Below are 19,992 nucleotides of genomic sequence, written 5' to 3' on the forward strand. Positions count from 1 at the left end.
CCAGATCGGGGGCTGACAGAGAAGCCTCGAACTCCAAACTGTGGAGTCTGACTGCTTACTCCAAGAAGATAGATGGTGGGTGACTCCAGGCTGAGAGAAGCTTTCTGCTGTGGGTTGGGGGTGCCATACCCGGGGAGGACTGCAATGGAGGAGGGCAAGCTTTCAGGGGCAGCTGAAGAGGGCCCGGGGAGGAGTCAGATGCCAGACACCAGAGGGCCCTGCCTGCCAGACCCTGAATGGGAGACTGGTGTGCTCCTGGAGGCAGGGGAGTGGCCATGGGATAAGGGGCCTGAACTGGACTATGCCCCTAGGGATGGAGAGTAGCCCGGGTGGCAGGGACCCTGCATGAGGCAGTTTCTGGCAATAAAGGAGGCCACAGATGACAACAACCTGGGATGGAGGCAGAGGGGCAGTGCACTGACATAGGGTTGGTGGGATGGAAAGGCCCCGATATTGGGCCAGCTATGCATGTGTCGCACACAGCAGTCCCCAGGCCCACAGTACCTTGGCCCAGAGAGCCTATAAACTCCGTTCTGGAATAATGTTCTAAAGTGCATCAAACACAACACATAGGGTTACAAAGAAACCAATGATGTTTAGATACTGACAAAATAGTGCCTCAAAATAGTAAACCAAATTAAATATTACCAAAATGTTGCTCACGTTGCTTATCAGAATGAATGTATGAGTTTCTCCATTAACGTGCTGAATAACAAGATGGAGTGGTGGGTGGGCTGGGGGACCTGAGGTTTCCATGCGCACAGGCAAGATATGGGGATCCCTGTGATTCTGCTTGTGACACGGGCACTGCCATAGCTCAAACTGGGGTCTGGGGCCTCTGCTCACATTGGAAGCAAAGGCTAACTTCCCGTTGGTCACCAGTGAATATGAAGATTTGCTTTTCCTACTCAGGTCCGTGGAGCCCCCAGACCCTCCCCAGGGGCCCTGGAGTCCCAAGCCAGGAGCTCTGGGTGCAAGCTGGGCCCTTGCCAGCCCCCGTGTGCCTAGCCTCCAGCCCCCGTGTACCTGGCTTCCAGCCCCACCTCCCTGGGCAACACACTCAGGCCTCACAGTCCCCACAGAAGTCTCAGGAGGCCTGGTTCATTCTGGGTTTTGAGAGTGCAGGACAGTGCCCAGCAGGTACTGAAACCCTGAAACAGACATGCTCTCAAGTCTGCAGAAGCTCTGGGCAAGGATCCTTCCTGCCTCTTCTGGCTCCTGGTGGCTCCAGGCATTCCTTGGCCTGTGGTCACATCACTCCAGTCTCTGCCTTTTTTGTCACATGGCCGCTCCTGTGTCTGTGTCTGTCTTCTCTCCTTCTCTTCTCTCCTAAGGACATTTGTCATTGAATTTAGGGCCTACACTAATCCAGAACGATCTCATCTCCAGACTCTTAACTTACACCTGCAAAGGTGGAAAAAAGGTACACTCTCTTTTCCAAATAAGGTTATATTTCAGGTTATGAGAGGGCACATCTTCAGCATGGGGGTTGGGCACCATTCAACCTGCTGCATGGAGTGAGGAGGAGGGAGCCCAAGAGCCCTGAGTTATGTCCTCCCATGGGCGGCTGACGCCAGCTTTGGGGCAACCAGGACCACCACATGGGTTAGGGATCTAGGGAGTGTCTCACCTGGAGAGCTTGGACTTCACTGGCCTAGAAGATGGCAGCTGTAGCCACAGGAATGGAAAAGGTTACCAAGGGACCCCCGTGTGAGGGGAGAAAGGATGGAGTTGGAAACCCTGTGGTGGGGTGATCTGCACCTGAGGGTCAGGAGAGAGTCCACAGAGGCCTGGGATGGAGCAGAGCCTGACGGGCTGTGTGTCCATGAGGACAAACTAGGAGGAAAGTTTTTAAAGAAGTCAGTCACACCACGGAGAAGGTGCAAGTGTCCACCAGCTCTGGCCACAAGGAGGTCAGGGGACCCTATGAAGGGCATTTCCAGGTGTCCTTGGATAGAGGTGGCCCCTGACCAGAAGAAATGGCCAGGAGCAGTGGGTTCTTCCACTCTGCAAGCAGAGATCCTCTCTCATCATTCGTGAGGCAGTAAGCCAGGCCTCTTTCTCTCTTCCCCATTTAGCCTCGTTACCTGTGAGTCCCTTAATGCACTTGAGTCCATTTTCACCCATTCCCACCATATAAGAATGTGGAGAGCAGGGCCCTTCAGGCCCCATTTATTCTCCAAAAAGTTCAGGGTGCCTAGCCTGGGCCCAGAGCTCCTCAGGCAGGTGGCAGGCAATGGGACTGGAGCCAGAAGAAGGTGTGGGGAAGCCAGGTCAGCAGTGTCCAGGACAGCAGGAGGTGTGGGGCGCCTGCCGGGGGTGCAGGGTGGGGAGGGATTGGGGGAGAGAAGGGAGCAAGGCTGCCAGAGCTGGAGGACAGGCTCACCGGGTGGGAGCTTGGCTCACTGAGCACGTGAAGAGGAGAAACACAACAATGGAAGTTCAGTGGTTTGCAGGCATTTGTGCAAGGTGGGAAACAGCTGTTTTCTTGCTGTGGTCGCATCCAGAAAAATCAGGGATCAGCACTGTTGAGTCAGGGACAATGTCACTTTTGTCCTAGGAATTGCTCAAGGTTTCCTTTCATTTGGGAACTGGAGCTGAACATGATGTCCCTGCTGTTGGCTTTTTGTTGTGTTTTTTTTTTTACCTCAGGGCGTGGTCTGCTGTCTCTCTTGACTCCCTCCACTGTGCTCCCTCACCCTGACTTCAGCGAATAATGTCACAGTGGAGCAGCCCCATGCTCCCCTGCCTTCCAGGGCTGAACAGTGAAATCTGCTTGATAAAACATTGGGAGCAGAAGCCAGAGAGGAGACAGTGAAGGAGTGGAGGTGCAGAAAAGGAGGCTACTCTGGGGAACGCAGGCTGTGGGCGGAGGGCCGGCAAGGGCAGGAGGTGGAGCTGCACTCAGTACTTCCTTTGTTAACTAGAGAATCTTGAGTCTCTGGAAAGGCCATGGGCATGACCCGAGGCCAGGGAGACGCTGAGACAGGAGTAGCTACTGACAGTCTGCGTAGGCTCTGGCTGCCCTCTCACCCCGTCCTGCCTCAGCTGTGAGTGTGCCTTCAGCGGTCCACCCTCAGGAAACGTGGCACCAGAAAGAATGGGGACTTGGGGACCCCAGGCCTCGACCGGGTGGTGGGTGGAGTGGGGGATGTGGCATTCTGGAAACAGTGTCTCCCCTACCCCCTCCTGGGCAAGTGTCTCTCTCTCTCTCTCTCTCTCTCTCTCTCTCTCACACACACACACACACACACACACACACACACACACACGAGACTGGGGTGGGTGCTCTATGCGAACGCCCCCCTCCACAAGTGCAAATATTCATCCAAATATCCCCAGCATGTGTAAGACGTGGAGGAAGATGGGCAAGTGCAGGATGTTGGGTGGGTTGTCGGCATGGTCGTGTCCTGTGAGCCATGCACTGAGTCTTCTGTGAGGGAGGAGAATGCCTCACACACTGGAAGCCACACAACCACTGCCCCAGACCCACTTCTGCTCCCAGGATGAATCCCCTGCTAGCTGAGCTGTGGGAGGCGGGTGGGGGGGGGTTGGAGATTGGCCAGGACATTCCGCTCTCATATGCATTCACATGTATTCCTCACATGTGCCGAGCATCTGCTGAGAGACAGGAATATCACATCCCATTTTACAAATCAGAAACAGGCCTGAAGTTGAGTATAATATCCAAAGCCATATTCAACTTGAGCAGTTGTGGCTGCCAGGCCCATGCTCACAGTTCCGCCTCCCTGCCCTGGTTACCCTATCTGAGGCCACGGCTGCCTGCATTCTTGGCCCAGCCCCTCAAAGCCTCTTTGCTCTGCCCTTAAGTGACAAATTATATAATACTACCCAGCTGGCCGGCCCAAACCTGAGCTGAGGGCAGCAGTAGTCCGAGGCAATTCTATTTTTAGATGAGAGATGGCTTTGGAGACAGTAAAGAAGCAAAACAAATCCAAAACAAGAAAGGGCTTGAAAAGAAATTGTGCGCTGGGCCCAGCAGTCAGAAGCTGTGCATGCTGCCCCGGGTGGTGGTGCTCTGGAACTGCACCTCGGGAGGCTGTGACCCCAGCACTCGATTTTCAGGCCAGGACAGAGAATGCATCCCTTTTCTGACAAAAACCTGTGAGTGTAAACCTGTGCTCCTGGAGCGAGCACACACAGTGAAGCACTTGTAAGGCCTCTGTCCCATGCGGCCCTCGCTGCAGACAGCCGAGCAGGCCCTGCCCCTGGCCAGACCCAGCGGTGACTGAGCTGCCCACGCAGTGCAGAAAGGAGCATGAGGCAGCTTTCCTGGCAGTGGCCCCGTGATCTCCTGGACCTCTGTCTTCCCCATCCTCTGGTCAGCCTTTAACCTGAGTTTTTAGAAGCGTGAACAGCTGTGAGTTATTTTTCTGTTTTGAATAGCTGATACACACAGATCATTTTTAAAAGAAAGTATTTGAAAAACTGGGGAAAGTTCTCCATCCTACCTCCAGTGCCGGTTTCTCTGCCCAGGAGCAGTGTCTGCTCCTAGTTTTTTGTTTGTCCTTTCATGCATACTCTCATCTATGGCATATTGCAACCCTGTGTGTTTCCTAGCCATGGAGATGCTGGAATGCCCGCTTCTCCGTCATCACTCCATGTCTCTGGGGGGCAGTTCCATCTGAGGACAGACAACGTGCCATACTCATTTCTGTGTCGGGTGCAGTGCGTGCTGTGAGTGTGCCAGGACCTGTTCAATGTTTTCCTGCTGATGGGCAGTGAGGCCACAAGCTTTGCTGTTACAGATAAAGCTGCAATGAAAGCCTGTGTTCGTGAGGGGGCACACCTGGAGGTAAAGTTGCTGAGTCCACAAGATCAGGAAAGTGCATTTCAAAGTTGGTAGGTGGTTCCAAATGGCCCTCAGAAAAGGCCACCCCCCCTCCCCCACCAAGGATTTAGGTGCCTCCTTCTGAGATACTGGAAAGTGACACCTTTTGTAGTTTTAATTTGCTTTTCTCTTACTCCAGGGGCTTTGAAAAGTTTGTCTTAGGTGTAGATTTCCAGGCAGGAGCTTGTTTCATCTCCCACAGGAAACCTCAAATCACTGGTCTGGGCAGAGGGATGATGAGGAGCTGGGATAAGCCCTTCATTCCCTCCAGAGCAGATAAAACAGACATCTGTTTTGTCTCTCTGAGCCTCTCTGTTCTGGTTGCCTACTGAGACATCCAAAAGCCACCTCAAACTTAGTGGCCTACAAATAACCGTTGTATTTTTCTCATAATTCTGTGAGTGACTGGGCTTGGCTGGGCAGTGCTGCTGCTGCTGCTGCTGCTTGCAGTCTCCTTGTATTCTCAGGCAGACAGTGCTGGTGGCATGGCCAGGAGGCTCGGTGCAGATGCTGAGATGCCTCCCCCTCCCCGTGCAGCCTCTGTTCGTGGTGGGTCCATGATGTGGCTCAGGACTCACAGAGAAGCCACAGCTGAGGCTTCCAGGCCATTGCGGGGGACTGGCCCAGCGTCACCTAGGCAGCATTCTCCTGGTTAGTGAGGCCCAGCCAGCCTGGTGTGAAGGGCAGGGTGTGGGAAGGTGGTTTGGGGGCCATCTCTGAACACTCACTGTCTAAAAATCGGCCTGGGTGTTGGAATTCATGCTGAAAACATTTGAAATATTCCAATGTTTAAGGTGGTCTTTCTCTTCGAATCAACATGGTAGTTCATTTGTACTTTGCAGCAAATCTGGTAGCTAGACATTGCGTCTCTGATGTTGATCCAGCCAGTGTGATGTTTTCACTTTATTCCAGAGGCAAGTAAGAGGAGAGTCCTAGGGGTTGAGAAATGTGGATGTCACCTTGCTCTGCCCTGTGCCCTGCGAACTTTCCCTGGGACCCTTCACCTCTTAGAGCCCCAATCTCCAGATATGTAGCACCAGTGTGCAGCCTGAAGCACAGGGGTGGGGGTCTTTACTTCCCCTCCCTTATGGCCTCACAGTATGGGGGGACTCCACCCACTGAGCCCCACTCCACCTCAGTCCACCACAGATGAGAATAAGTCTACCAAGACATGATCTGTTTGCGGGGCAGGGAAGGTAGCCAATCTTTCAAAGGAAAAGGGCCTTGAGCCTGTTTCTCTATGGGCTTTTATTGGGTTCAGTTTGCACAGAAATACAGGTAAAGCTTATCAGTCATTGCCAGGCAGTAGTGATCAAACAATAGATAACAGACAAAGAACTATGAGGGCTTATTCTGAGTCAGGGTCAGTTAGCTAAAGGGCCACAAAACTTTGGGAAATAAACTCATTTTATGCTTGGACCCTTATCATTTAAATTGAGAGCATTCTTAGCAAAGCAGTCTTCACAGGATTTTATGCATTTTTTCTTAGGCCTGATCGACTAGGGGAACCACCTGTTCCTGCCCAGAGCTTCACTGCCCTCAGGCATTGTTTCAGGCTTAAGTCAGGTGGGGAAGTAAGGCAGCCAAGAGATTAGGAGACTTCTTGCAGACAGAATGAGGACTCAGGGTATGTCAAAGCCAAGGGTGAAGGTCCATCACCCCCATTTTCTATAGTCCCCCAAGGCCTTCCCTGATGGCCCCATCATGATCGTGCCTGTCTTAGGTCATCCCTCCCTTGAGGAATCTTACCCAGCATTGGCTAACCAGTCATCATGTGCCACCTGGGGCCTAGCAGGGTGAAGTAAAGGGCAGAGGTGGCACCCCAGCCAGGAAGATAAGCTTTGTCTCCTTAGTGGTTTATGGTCCCAAGGTCTTTTATTCAGTCTTAGCCATGGGGACTTACAGCTTCTAACACCAGGCAGGGCAGTTTCCAAAATCGCAGAGCTCTGGGTGTGGGCCCCAAAGTTCTGCACTACCAGCCTGGGGTGGGGGCATTAGCCACCTGGAGCTCCTGCTCTCCCTCTGTAAATATCACAGTGACACGTGCCCAAGCCATCACTTGATAAAACTGCTGGCTTTATGGAGCTACAGAAGGAAGAGAGCAGTGTCTACCCTCATGGCCTCTGTGTGGCCAGCCCAGGGCTCTGTCCGGCAGTCCATCAGACTCACTCCCAGCTGCAGCCCTGTGAGTGGGAACTGGGTAACTTTGAGATGGTTTGTTTTATGCCAAATGGAATGTAAAATGGTGCAGCCAATGTGGAAAAGTCTGGCAGTTCCTCAGAAAGTTAAACCTAGAGTGTACTCAAGACTCAGAAGTTCCACTCTGAGGTATATATACCTAAGGAAGTTGAAAACATGCATTCACACAAACACTTGCACAAATGTCCATAGCAGCATTATTTATAATAGCAAAAGTTGGAAGCAACCCAGATGTCCATCAACAAATGAATGGATAAACACAATGTAGTATGACCATACAGTGACATATTATCCAATCATAAAAGAGAGTGAAGTCCCGACCCATGCTGTATGGATGAGCCTCAAAAACATGCTAAGTAAAAAAAGCCAGACACACAGGTCACCTGTAGTCTGATTCCATTCACATGAAATATCCAGAACAGGCAGTGCCAGGACCCAGGGAGGGGGTTGGTAGTGGCTGCTAGTGGGTCCCTGAAGGTGAGGAGCAGACATCCTCAAAGGAGGTGACGGTGATGGTTGTGCAACTTTGTGAATGCACTACAACCCACTGAGGTGGACACTTCTAAATGCTGAAATGATGGCATATGAGTTATATCTCAGCTTTTATAAGCAGGTAATCCGTTGTCCTTCCCAGGAGCAGCAGGGTTTGGGAGCTGCTGCAGGAAGTGCCTGCACACAGCGAGAGCTTATAGGTGGTCCCAGTAATGAATATATCACATACATATCATATTAACTTGGGCTCATCTGCCTTTCTACTCTGGGGCCTAAGAGGCACTCCAATTCCAGGGCCCAGGAAAAGCTTGGATTTGTGAGAAATTTCAAGGGGAAGGCTTTGGTCCTGGGCTGAGTCTTCCTCTGGCACCTAAACCAGAGGCTCAAGGCCCTGAGAAGTAGGGCTACCAAGTGCCTGGTTTTCCAGGGCTCTCCTGCTTCATACCTGCAGTCCAGATTCACTGGTAACTGTGCCTGGCTCACTCCCAAGGGGTGTGCCACCCACTTCTCCTTGGAGGACAGCACAGGTCAGGACAAAGACATCCTCCCCAGACCACTGTCCATTCATCTGTCCAATCACTCATCGGTCTGCCTCTGGCACTGCCCCATTCTATGCTCATAGCACATGGAGACAGCTAACAGGGCCAGCTGGAGAGGGATCCCACTCTGGGCTTCTGGGAGGTGTTGTTGTCAGCCTGGAGTAGAGGGTGTTGATGTCTTTCGAGGCTAGAGCACATGTCAGCCAGGCCTCAGGGCGAGGCCGGGAGCCACCTCCAGTAGCCAGATAGGCCCCTAGCAGGAGGTGGCAGGGGCCTGAATGAGGGCAAAGAAAAACTGTGGGGCAGGGGTAGCCATCTAATGGGGGGAGCACTTCAGGAAAGGGTCATGGGCAGTGATACTCCTGAACTCAGGCCTCACCACTGTCTTGCAGCCACCCCAGGGCTGACGCTGAGTACCGACCAGCTGGCCCTGGTCTACAGCAGCCTGGGACTCTGCCTCGGTGCCATCATCTGCTGCTTCCTCCTGGCCGTGGCCTGCTTCCTCAAGAGGAGCAGTGACCAGTCCTCCTGCCGGTGCCCCGCAGGGCTGTGTTGGTCCTGGGCCAAGTCCTCCAAGGGTGAGCATGAAAAGGGGGTCTTCACCTCCCACTGCTTGTGGGATGAGTTGCCGGCCTTTGCTCTGTGCTGATACCTCCCTGCTTCCAAATGGAAGGCATTTGGCCAGCTCTTCCTGGCCGAGGTCTGTGACCCTGCAGTCTTCTTCCTTTGTTGGTGAGTCAGGTTCAGAAAAAAAGGCAAGGAGACAGGGCACCTGAGGAAGAGCAGGTGTAGGGCAAGGGCCACAGGGTTGTCAGGGGCCTTAGAGGGTTTGCAGGAGGCTGGGCAACAGGGGGAGGAGGAGGTCTTCCTTGGGGTGTAGGGGCAGAGTGTGAAAGCCTGCTCCCACACAGGCCCCCAGGCAGGAGGGACAGCTGCCATGGCCACAGGGAGGTGGACGCTGGGAGTGTGGGGGTGTGCCATCTTCGGGAGGCATTTTACTCTTTCAACAACCCAGCCAGCTGTCCCTGGGGTACAGGCCTGAGGAGGGGGGTTGGGGCCCAGGCCAAGGCCCTCTTGCCTTCCTACACAGATCACAGAACGGAAGCTGGGAGCACAGCACGCAGGCCGCAGGAACCTGTGGAGACCTGCAGCTTCTGCTTCCCCAAGTGCGGGGTGCCCACCCAAGAGAGCTCGGGCCAGCTGGGTGCCCCCAGCCCCATGAACGATGGGAGGTGTGGGTGCCCCAGCCCTGCAGAGGCCGGAAGGGCCTGCATGGAGTCCTTGTCCCCGGAGGGCACTCTGGAGGCTGTGTGCTGGCCTGCCCAGGAGGGGGTCCCAGCTGTGTGAAAGGGGGTGTGGGGATGGGGCATAAAAGGAGGGAAAGAAAGAGAGGGAGGGAGGGTTGGAGGCAGAGAGAGAGGGAGAGGAGAGGAGAGGGGTTAGTGAGGGAGAGATGGGGAAAGAGAGAGGAAGGGGACAGAAGCAGAGGGATGGGGGAGAACAATGGAAAAGGGGACAGAAGAGCAGGGGGTGCCAGGGTGGGAGACCTCACTGTCCTCATCCCAGGTCTCCACTGCAGGTTGCCATCATCTAAACATTTCTGCAATAAAGTAACCTGTGCTTGCTGGACTCAAGTCTCCAAGAGCCCATCTGTAGGAGTAAAACCTTCCAGGATGCCGGCTCCTTCCTGACACTCATTTTGGTCATGCCTTCCCCTGGGGTGATTCTGAAAGGCCCCACCTCCCAAGCTGCCTCCCTTGGCTCACTGCTCCCCCACAATGCAGCTGCAGCCCCCAGTTTCCCAGGACATACATGTTTCCTGTCCACTTGGCTCCAGAGAGGGCTTGCCGACCTGTGGGGCTGGAAGCAGTGGGTGCATGCTGCAGAGGGGGAGCTGCAGAAGGGCCCTCAGAGCATGTGTGCCTACAGCTATGCCTGGATCTCGAGGGCAGGCATTTCTGTTGGTTTTACAAAACCACTCCCCACTGTGCCTCCTCAGGAAGGGAAGGAAGGGCAGTGTGCACATACCCGTGTGCTGAGGGAGTATGCATGTGCACATGTGTGTACACAATGTCTGTATACACAATGTGTGAGTGTGGCAGGGTGTGGGGTGGGCAGGAAGGGGCAGGCTGGCTGAGCTCAGGAGTATTCTCACTTGTGCCCACCTTCAGCCATATCTACCACCAACCTGCGTTATTAGTTGCTTAATATTTTTTCTCCCTTAATTCACTTTTTCTTCTAGATCTACTTTAATTTCATACTAAATTTTATGGGCTCTGACTGATAACACTAAGCAATTCACAATTTTAGATGTTACCGTACGCCGGGCGGCTTAGACATCCGACCTCTACTGCCTCCCAGTTCTGGAGGGGAGGTGTCAGACGTCCAGGGGTGGCAGCGCTGGTTGAGGGAAGGACCTAGTCCAGGCCTCTCTCCTTGACCTGTGTTTTCTCCCATTGTGCCTGTGTCCAAATTATTTCTTTTCATAAGGACACCAGTTGTTAGATTAGGCCCGTCCTCATGACCTCATTTTAACTTGATCACCTTTGTAAAGACTCTGTCTCCAAACAAGGTACATTGAAGTTCTAGGGCTAGGACTTCAGCACCTGAATTTCAAGGGGCACAGTTCAGAGCCCACCCCTGCTTCATCTCTGTCTGCAGGCAAGCTGGTTTCCACAGTGTCTGCCCGGCGTGCAGCCCGCCTTAACAGACAAATGAGGGGCGTGTCAGCTGTAGTGTTTCCTGCCACAATGCTCAGTGAAAGAAGCTTCTTATGGTCTTTGAAGACTGGCACTAAAACCCCATAACTAGTGCAGACAGTAGTTGGCTGCTGCCCAATTCTGACGCCTCTTAGAATGTGGCAGCTTGTCTGAAAGGTGTGTGGTCAGTTGTTTGCTCTTTCTGTGGTTTCCCAGTTTTGCCTGGCTCTGGCTTCCACCGGGCAAAAGTAATTTGGGCTTTTTACCAGCTTTTAGACTACTCTTTTGAGTTTATGTTTTTTACTTGTTTGTTTTTCTAAGACAGGGATCCATCCGTTGCTACAGAGACTATCTGAAACTGAGAATACTGTCCTCCTATCCATGCTCTGTGTCTGTTGGTTCTTTCTCCAAAATATATTCTGATTCCCGCCCCTCGTTACAGACACTTGAAGCTGAGCTCTTGTCACTTTTCACCCAATGATTGCACCAGCCCCCACTGGCCCCCCGTTGCCATCTTGTCTCCTAATGAAAAGGACAAGAGAGTAAAATCCCTTGGACTTTGTGGACCACACAGTCCCTGCTGCAGGGCCCACACACTTGGAAACAAATGGGGTGACTCCTTCTTGGATAGAACTGCTAAGGAGGATAGTGGGGTCTGGACCATGGGCCATAGCTGGTCAACCCTGTCCTGCTTTCTGACTTGCTTGAGACATAAGTGACACCTAATAGTATGTAAGTTTAAGCTGTCGATTGGATATTTATTAATTGCAAATTGATGATCACCAGATCCTGTCACATAGTTACCATTTCCTTTTTTTTTTTTTTTGTGGTGAGAACACTTAAGATCTATTTACTTAGCACTTTTCAAGTATATAGTGGAGTGCTATCAGCTATAATCGCCATGCCATCCATAGACCCCCAGAATTCGTCAATCTTATAACTCTAAGTGTGTACCCTTTGACCATCACCTCCCCAGGCCCCCAGCAACCAACACTCAGTATACTCTCTGTTCCTCTGAGCACTTATTTATGCCTCTAATTTTTTTAATGGTTGTTTACAATACACATCTTTAATCACAGTCAGCACTCAGATTACAGTGCTGCACGTGGAGGGAGAGAGCCTGGCGGGGTGTCATTCTCGTGCCGCCTCTCGTGCACCTGTGCCGGGCGCTCGGTCTCCACGCAGTCTGCAGAGTCACAACACAGTGTGCCTGTGTCTGCTTCAGAAGTTCGGTGTATTTTAGTGTAATGAAAAATAAGGAAACATTGCCTTTCATATTTACTTTCATTTCTGGAAATTCTCATTTTTGTGTGCATAGATTCAAGTGTCTGGTATCATAGTCCTTCCACCTGAAGGACTTCTTTTAACATTTCTTATCCTGCAAACCTGCAGGAAATGAATTCTCAGTTTGTGTCAGTTTGGAAAAGTTTTTCTCTTTCACTTTTGAAAAATATTTTTTCTGGGTATAGACTTTGCAGTTGTCAGTTTTTTCCTTTCAGCATTTTAAAGCTATTACCCCATTATCTTGGGCTTGCATGGGTTCTGACGAGACACCTGCTGAAATTTCTAGCTTTGCTCCTTTGTAACTATGCCTTCACAATGCTCATCTTCCCTTTTCTAGCAGTTTGAGTATGTTGTGTCTATAGGAGGTGCTTTTTGATTTGTGTTTTTGTTTTGGTTAGGTTTGTTTTGTGATATATCCTGCTTTGCAGTCTCTGAGATTTTTGGATCTATAGCTTGATGTATTTCATTATTTTAAAAAAAAATATTTGCCATAATCTCTTCAAACTGTTTGGTGTTTATTGTCCTGTAGCTCTGGTATCCTATTGCTCCCCACCTCCCCTTCTCTTTTCTCTTTGTGTTTCAGTTTGGGTAAATTCTATCAGTCTTCAAGCTCACTGATTCTTTCCTCATCTGTGTGAGTTCACTGATGGGCCCAGAAAAGCCATTCTATATATGTTACCATATGTTTTCCTTCTAGCATCTGCACTGACTCTTCTTCATAGTTCCATCTCTCTGTAGAAGCTCCCCATCTTTTCATGCCGTGTTCCACATTTTCCATGACAACCTTTCACAAATTAATCTGAATTATCTAAAATTTTCTGCCTAATACTTTCACCAGCTGGATCATCTCCGAGTCTGGCTCTGTCGATTGGTCTCTTGGTAGTGGGTCATTTTACTTGTTCTTTTGTGTGTATTGAAATTTGTAACTGAATGCCAGACCTGAATAGAGAGACTGAAGTAGGAAGTGTTCGTGCCTGGAAGTGGGCACACCTTTTCCCCTGCTAGGCGGAGAGCGTGAGGGAGGAAGTCAACTGAGGGAGTCAACTAGTGTGGGTTTTGTTGTTACTATGGGCACCTCAGGGCTCAGATTCCCCTACTGTGCCCATGTTCTGGGGTGGGGGCTGGGTTCCCAATATTCCGACTCCATCCTCACAGTCCTACACCTTCTCTGTGTGCCTCTGCCTCTAAAGCGTCTTTCTCCATTTTTTTTGCCCTCCTTTGTGGCAGTTGGCCATCACTTGGTGCTTGCTGACTGGGTGGGGAGGCTGTGCGTCCTCTTGCTCCATCTCATTCTCAGGCAGGCCCTGTGCCCCTGGGTGGGAGGATGGGGCTTTGCAGTTGCCCTCCAGGCCCAGGGATGTTTTCCTGTCCCCAGCTACAGTGAAGGGGGATTCTCCTTCCTCCCTCCTCCCACTGTCAATGGGTTTTCACCTATACCTTGAGGCCAATAGGGTTTCTTTCCCCTTTTCAGTAGTTTGCAGCTTTTGTTTGCTAGTGAAAGAGTCCATGTAGGCCTGCATTTACTTCTGCTGCTGTGGCCACATCCTGCCCAAGCCTGCACCCCGAGAGAGTCTCTCTGTGGTCTCCCACTGTATGCCTGATATTTGCTTTTTTATGAGGGCCCTGTGGAAGTCTGCAGAGAAGAGCCTGCATGTGGTGTCATCTCTCCTTGTCTGCAGTTCTCAGCTCTACTCATACTACCATTAGCCATTCTTCTAAGCCTCAGCAGAATTCCTCTTCCCCTTGAGCCTGGCTGGTCTGCCTTCTTCCCTGCACTTAGCTGCGGTTGGCTGGTGTCATGTCCTGTCTCCTTGGGGGTACCTGCCTTCCTGCGACGCTAGGCTCAATGGCTGCCCTGCAACTTCAGTGCATGGATGGGTTCAAGATAAAACACAGCTCTGTAAATTATCCAGCTTTTTATTTCTAGGGAAGGAGTGGCCCCTCTCTGGCTTTCTACTTCCTAGCTGGCAGCTGGAAGCCAGAGAGATCTTTTTTAAAATATCAGTCACATCATGTCTTTTCACTGCTTAAACCTTTCAATCAGTTCTAGACACAGAGTAAAATCCAGCCTCCTACAAGGGCCTGTGAGCTTCACATGGTCTGGGTCCCTGGCTTCCTCTCAACTTAGCATGTATCATGCTCCAGCACCTGCCACCCTCTACCACACTCATCCTCACTCTCAGAGTTGTTTTATTCCCTACTCCTGCCCCAAGGCCTTTGCTGTTTCTGGTCCCTCCACTGGGAATGCTTTTCCATGGTCACGTAGGTCGGATGGGGTGCTTCTACCATGCAGGCCTCAGTTTCAATGCCACCTTCTAAGAGGTCCTTTCCTCTACCCAAAGTTTCCACCTCTCCCTGATTCCTTAAAACTCTCCCTGAATCAGATAGTTTTAGAAGCTTCTCAAAATTATTGGGTTTGCCAAAAAGTCTGTTTTATTTTCTGTAAAATAAAGACACATTTTTCATTTTCACCAATAACTTTATTGATTTGAATATTTTGAGTATGTCAGCTATCTCCCACATGGTATAACAGATTGTTCTCAATGTCTCGATTTGATTGCTATCAATTTCAAATGTTCTATCTAACTGTGGAGCATTGTCCAGAAAGAAATCTCCAGCATGAAACTTAGCAAACCACTTTTGACATGTTCAATCAGTCACAGTACCTACTCTCTACACTGCATAAATCTTTTATTTGCATTTCATTGCATTTTACCTTTATTGAAATCATAAAGTACGACAAAACTCTTTTCTTCCATTTTCAATATTAAAATGGCTGCACAAAAATTCACCCTTTTTATGTTTTTTTTTTTTTAAAGATTTTGTTTACTTATATTTAGAGAGAGGGGAAGGGAAGGAGAAAGAAAGGAAGAGAAACATCAAGGTGTGGTTGCCTCTCGAGCACCCCCCTCTGAGGACCTGGCCCACAACCCAGGCACATGCCCTGACTGGGAATTGAACCGGTGGCTCTTTGGTTCACAGGCCAATGCTCAATCCACTGAGCTACACCAGCCAGGGCAGTAAGTTTTTTTTTAATGCATGGTGATATGACAGCTGTCACAACACAATCTAACAAAATTGCTTCGAATGAAGTTGAAGACAACTTAGTCCTACTAGAGCCACTGTATGGAAAAAACTAAAGGAACTTTTCAGCCAACCCAATAATTTTGGGAACAAAGGAGACTGGGAAGGGTTGGATGTCCTCCAGATGGGCTTTTTTGGCTTTCAGATTTTCCTCAGGCCATTTGGTTGGTGTTTCTTAACCTTAGCTGAGGATTAGAATCTCTGGGAAACTGTAAAAATTCCTGACGCCCTGATCGGACCAATTAAATCAGACTCTGGGGTGGGTGGCAGGCAGCAGGAGGCCTTCCAGGCTCCCAGGTGGCCCCAGGGTGGTAGCCAGGCCTGAGAACAGTTGTTTCGGGCAAGGCATAAAACTGGCCTGTCTGCCACTGGGTCTCTGCTTCCAACAGAAGGGGTAAGTTCCCAGGACAGCTTAGCAAAATACCTGGTTTTTCCTTCCTATTTTATTTTGATACTTTCTCATTTTAAGACTAATGAAAGGAAAAAACAAATGTATCCTAGGAAACCGACACATGGGCTAGAAAATGCACCTTCCCTTGCTACTCAGAAGGCAGAAGTCAGGTCCTAAGGAGCCCCAGACTTTGACATATCTCAGGTTTAGGTTTCTAAAAAACATTTATGTAAATCTTAAAAAAACAAAACAAACAAAAAAACACCATTTATGTAAATCTTACTACATGCAAAGCATTTTTCTGAGAACTTGACATACATGAATTCAGTTTTTCTGTATAGTAACCCTATCACACAGAGGGAGTACTATTAGTGTCCCCAATTCAGAGATGGAGACTGGGTTTGACCAAGCAGCTCTCCCAAAGACAGCCAGCACTGGCTGTGTGCCCAGGCAGTCTGGCTCCATGCTCTAGTCTGACCACCAGTCTGCACTGCAGCGAAGGTTAAAATTACAGCAGAGAAGCTGGCACTTCCCTCTCCTCTCCCAGTGAGGAGCCTCTGCGAGGGCTGAGAACCACCGGGACATGTGGCATGGGAGGCTTGACAGATTCTGTCTGCAGACCAGGAGGAACTGCCCCCGGGTCATCATGGAAACCAGACCGTGACCCAAGATAGAGACCCAGTGGTCACACACGCGTCCCCCGATACGCCGATGTTCTGTTGTTAGAGTCAATGACAAATCACCAGTGCAGGCTGGACCCCACAGCAGATGTGCTGAGTGCCCTCCAGTTTTCTTCCAGGACAGATGCACTGTCCCATGTATCTGCAACGTTCCACCTCCAGAGCTCATGCCCAGTCTCTGCCCTTGGGCAGGTCTCTGCCCAAAGGAAGCCTCATCGCAGAGGCTCCTCCCTCAGCCTGTGTAAGACACTCGCCTGTGGCTGCCGCGCACTGTCTCTTCTCCACAGCGCTTACCACAGCTACCGTGTATCCTTCCCCCCACCACACCCTCCATGACAACAGGACTTTGGTCTTTCTTATCCCCCAGTGTCCAGAACAGAGCCTGTAGGATAGGGACCATCAAATACTCACTGAATGAATGAATTTGGGTGTTTGACCAAATCATTTCTTTAAAGTCCTTTCTGGTTTTAACATTCTACAAAAATGCAGTTAATTTACAATATATTTCCTCTTGCTCTCCTAGCTACTTAAACCCATTTATAGTGATTGGTGGTGTCACCATTATCAGAAGAAGCAGGGAGGAAAAGTCTTTATATTCATCCACATCAAGGTTGGAAAGGCTTTTCCAGACCATCCGAGTTAACTCCCCACCTTCCTGCCTTACAAATCCCAAGAGGCCTCCAAGGGAAGTCGCCAGCCCCAGGAGCACCCCCAGTAAGTGTGGAGCCCCCAATAGAACACTCATTTCTTGTCTCCTGGGAAGAGCTTTCCCCACCACACTCAGCTGGTTTCTTTGGGTCACATTGACCAGGACAGAATGAGGTGTCACACGGAACTCTAAGAAGTCAAAGTGAGTCTTCATGAATTTGTTGCATGAAGAATAGTCTCCAACTTAAATAAGCTCCCACACTGGGGTAGTGTATGGGATTTCAGGTGGACAGATCTCTTCCAATGTAAAAGGTGGAGTATGCCTCTTCATTTAGCAAGACCTGTGTTGCAAACAGGGAGCTAGGGACCCAGAGAAAAGGAAAGAAACAGTGTCATATCCTGTGAAATTGGTCCTAGTTGGTGCTTCCGGTTTTCTGTGGATTAAACTGGCCAGCCTGCCTGTTGCCTGATGGAATTTCATGCCTGTGTCAGAGATGCAACAGAATGTGGTGGCTGGACACTGTGGTGACCCCCAAAGTGCCCCAGGGCTGACGTGTTCAGTCCCGCTCCAGAGGAAGCCTGCTTGTTGGTGGCTCACAGCTGAGTTCTTCTCTAGGAACTACCCTCTAATCACCAGGGCCACCTCACTCACACCTCCACTTTTTCCTGGGGACCGTCTGATTCCGTAAGAGCCAATGTGGCCTAACTCTGTGGGGCCAGCCTGGCTGGCACCCCCAGAGCTCCCTGGAGGGCTGGCTGAGGCCTTTGTTATGACTACATTGCACCCCAACTTCCACACCTGGCCTTGCTCCTCTCCCTCCCTCCCTGTCACACTCACCTGCCCATTAAAGGCTGAGATCCCTGGTCCTTCTGTCCTTGACTGACTACACAAGCTTGCCCATGTTCCAGTGGCTCTTCTGGGACAGTGCTCTCCCAGTCTGAGATTCTGCTGCTTTGTATCTTTCAGCTGGTTCTATGTCTCAGCGGCACCCAAAACCAAGTTCTATTCTTTCATGAGCCTTTAACTAAAGGAAGCTATTCCACAAATCCTTAAGATGTAGCTCCTGTTCCCCCAATGTTTCTCATGTGGCCGAGCTCCGAGTCTGCTTGCCATCCTGTGCCAGTGCTCTTGATGTCTACAAGGCCAAGCCTTCCTACTCTCCTCTTGTGCTCCTGCCGCACGGGCCTTCAGCCTTCACCAGGACCCCAGCTGCCTCAGGGCTTCTCCTCAGAACCACTGGTAATGTCACTTCCAAGTGCAGTCCATGTTTCTCAGATTGGGTGAATACCACAGAACACTTATTTCCCTTCCTGTGAGTGTCTTGGAAACAGGGCCTGGGTTCTCTAGTTATGGGCATCACAAGCTACGTGGGACAGTCACTTATTCAATGAATATCATGGACCAAGCACTATGTTAAGTTCTGTGAAAAGAGTAAATCTGGCCTCTGCCCATTTTTAGTTATTCTTTTATTGACAGAGCCCAAGACTATTTCTGGCTGATGGGGACACTGCCTGATCATGGGCAGTGTCAGGGCAGAGGGAAAGAGAGCACAGAAAAGCATGCATTGGTCCTCAGAGATTCTGCCCAGAAATTAAACATACAACTTCTTATCTTTAAAAGTGGAAGTATATTTGATCCATTCTGTGGTTATTTCCCCAATGTGAGTGCACACTGGGCACACTTGACGACCAGCAGTGTTCCCACATAACTGTGTGATTATTGGATGAGGGCTACTAAGGCTAGAAGAATAGTGGAAGTCTCTGGAACTCCACCTCCTACAAGTCCAACAGATATTAGAGAACGACTATAGACTTTGACACGCCTAGAAGACATTGCAGATTCAGTTTCAGGCCACTGCAATAGAGCAAGTATTGCAATTAAGCCAGTTGTAATCTTTTTGCTGGTAGAAGACCTTGCCTTAAACTTGCTTAAAAAAAAGAAAAAGGCAACATCTAAGAGGCACAATAAAGCAAAACCATGTCTATATTACAAACCTAATCAAGGCTTATCAAATTGCAGTTGCTGCCAGATGTGCTTTTACTGGAGCAAATCTACATGGTCCCCAGCTAAGTATATATCCACTGACTTTGACAAAGGCCTTTCTCTGCACCCACTGGTAAACCACCAAAGCAGTTTGCTGTCACCTGCGGGGCCAACAGTACACCCTCATGGTATAGCCTAGCCTCAGGGTTATATTAATTCCTTCTGCTATAATAGAATCTAGAGGAATATTGACCATCTTGATAGTACATAAAATATTACACTGGTCCACAACATTGATGACATTTTGCTGATTGTACCTGATAGGCAAGAAGTAGCAAATTCGACAGATGCTTTATAAGAGTGAACCACAGCATGAGAAATAAACTCCTCAAAACTCAGCGTTCCTCAATTCAATGAAGTTTCTTGGGGGTTCAGTGGTTTGAAGTATACCAAAATGTCCTCTTCAAGGCAGAAGACAAGTTGCTGTACTTCACACCACCTACTCCATAAAAAGCTGCACAGTGCTTACTTTGCAGGCCTTGTTGGGTTTTGGAGGCAGTATATACATTTCAGTGTGTTAACCTGATCAATCTGCAGAGGCCCCACATGGCTCCCAATTTCAGGTGGGACCACTTGAGTCTTACAATCCAGAAGATCCATTCATACTCAACAGTCCAGGGCAAACAAGGAGGCTTTATGGAGATCTTAGCAAGGACCAATCAGAGAGAAAGAGCACAGCCCTCCAAGATTTCAAAGCAAAGCAAGTCAAATCTATATCCTCTTCTGCAGATATTTCTTAGAGATAGCTTGTTTGCTTCTAGGACTTAATAGAACAAGCTGACCATGCAGCAGAGGATCTCATAACACACTGAATGTTGTCTGACTTGCTTAGCCTTAAGGCTGGTTGAGTCCAACAGCCATAGGGGATATGGCATTTGAGACTGAGTTGGGCGCATGCACAAAGTACTGTAAATTACATGAGCAGGTGGCTCACTTGTTCAACAGACACTTGTGCATGGCCTCCTCAAGTGTTCCTTGTGACCAGATGGCTGAGGCTAAGTGTTCAGGACAGTGATGAAGGAAATACTATGAGTGGGAGGGAGTTGGACCCGGACACCTGGTTGCCCGCTTTGTCTGGAA

The 19,992-nt window shown here is 49.9% G+C and overlaps 1 protein-coding gene across 1 annotated transcript in view; it reads left to right on the forward strand.

The window, feature by feature from the left end:
* Positions 1-9,429, forward strand: part of TNFRSF13B (TNF receptor superfamily member 13B) — a 41,762-nt gene extending 32,333 nt beyond the window's left edge. Inside the window, exons 4-5 of the mRNA XM_045823995.1 lie at positions 8,475-8,660; positions 9,173-9,429. Of these exons, the coding sequence (XP_045679951.1) occupies positions 8,475-8,660; positions 9,173-9,429 (443 nt within the window). The remainder of the gene's footprint in view (positions 1-8,474; positions 8,661-9,172) is intronic.
* Positions 9,430-19,992: the final 10,563 nt, after the last annotated feature.

This window comes from Phyllostomus hastatus, unplaced genomic scaffold (assembly GCF_019186645.2).
Source record: "Phyllostomus hastatus isolate PE091 unplaced genomic scaffold, TTU_PhHast_1.1 phas_scaffold_55, whole genome shotgun sequence".
Lineage (NCBI taxonomy): Eukaryota > Metazoa > Chordata > Mammalia > Chiroptera > Phyllostomidae > Phyllostomus > Phyllostomus hastatus.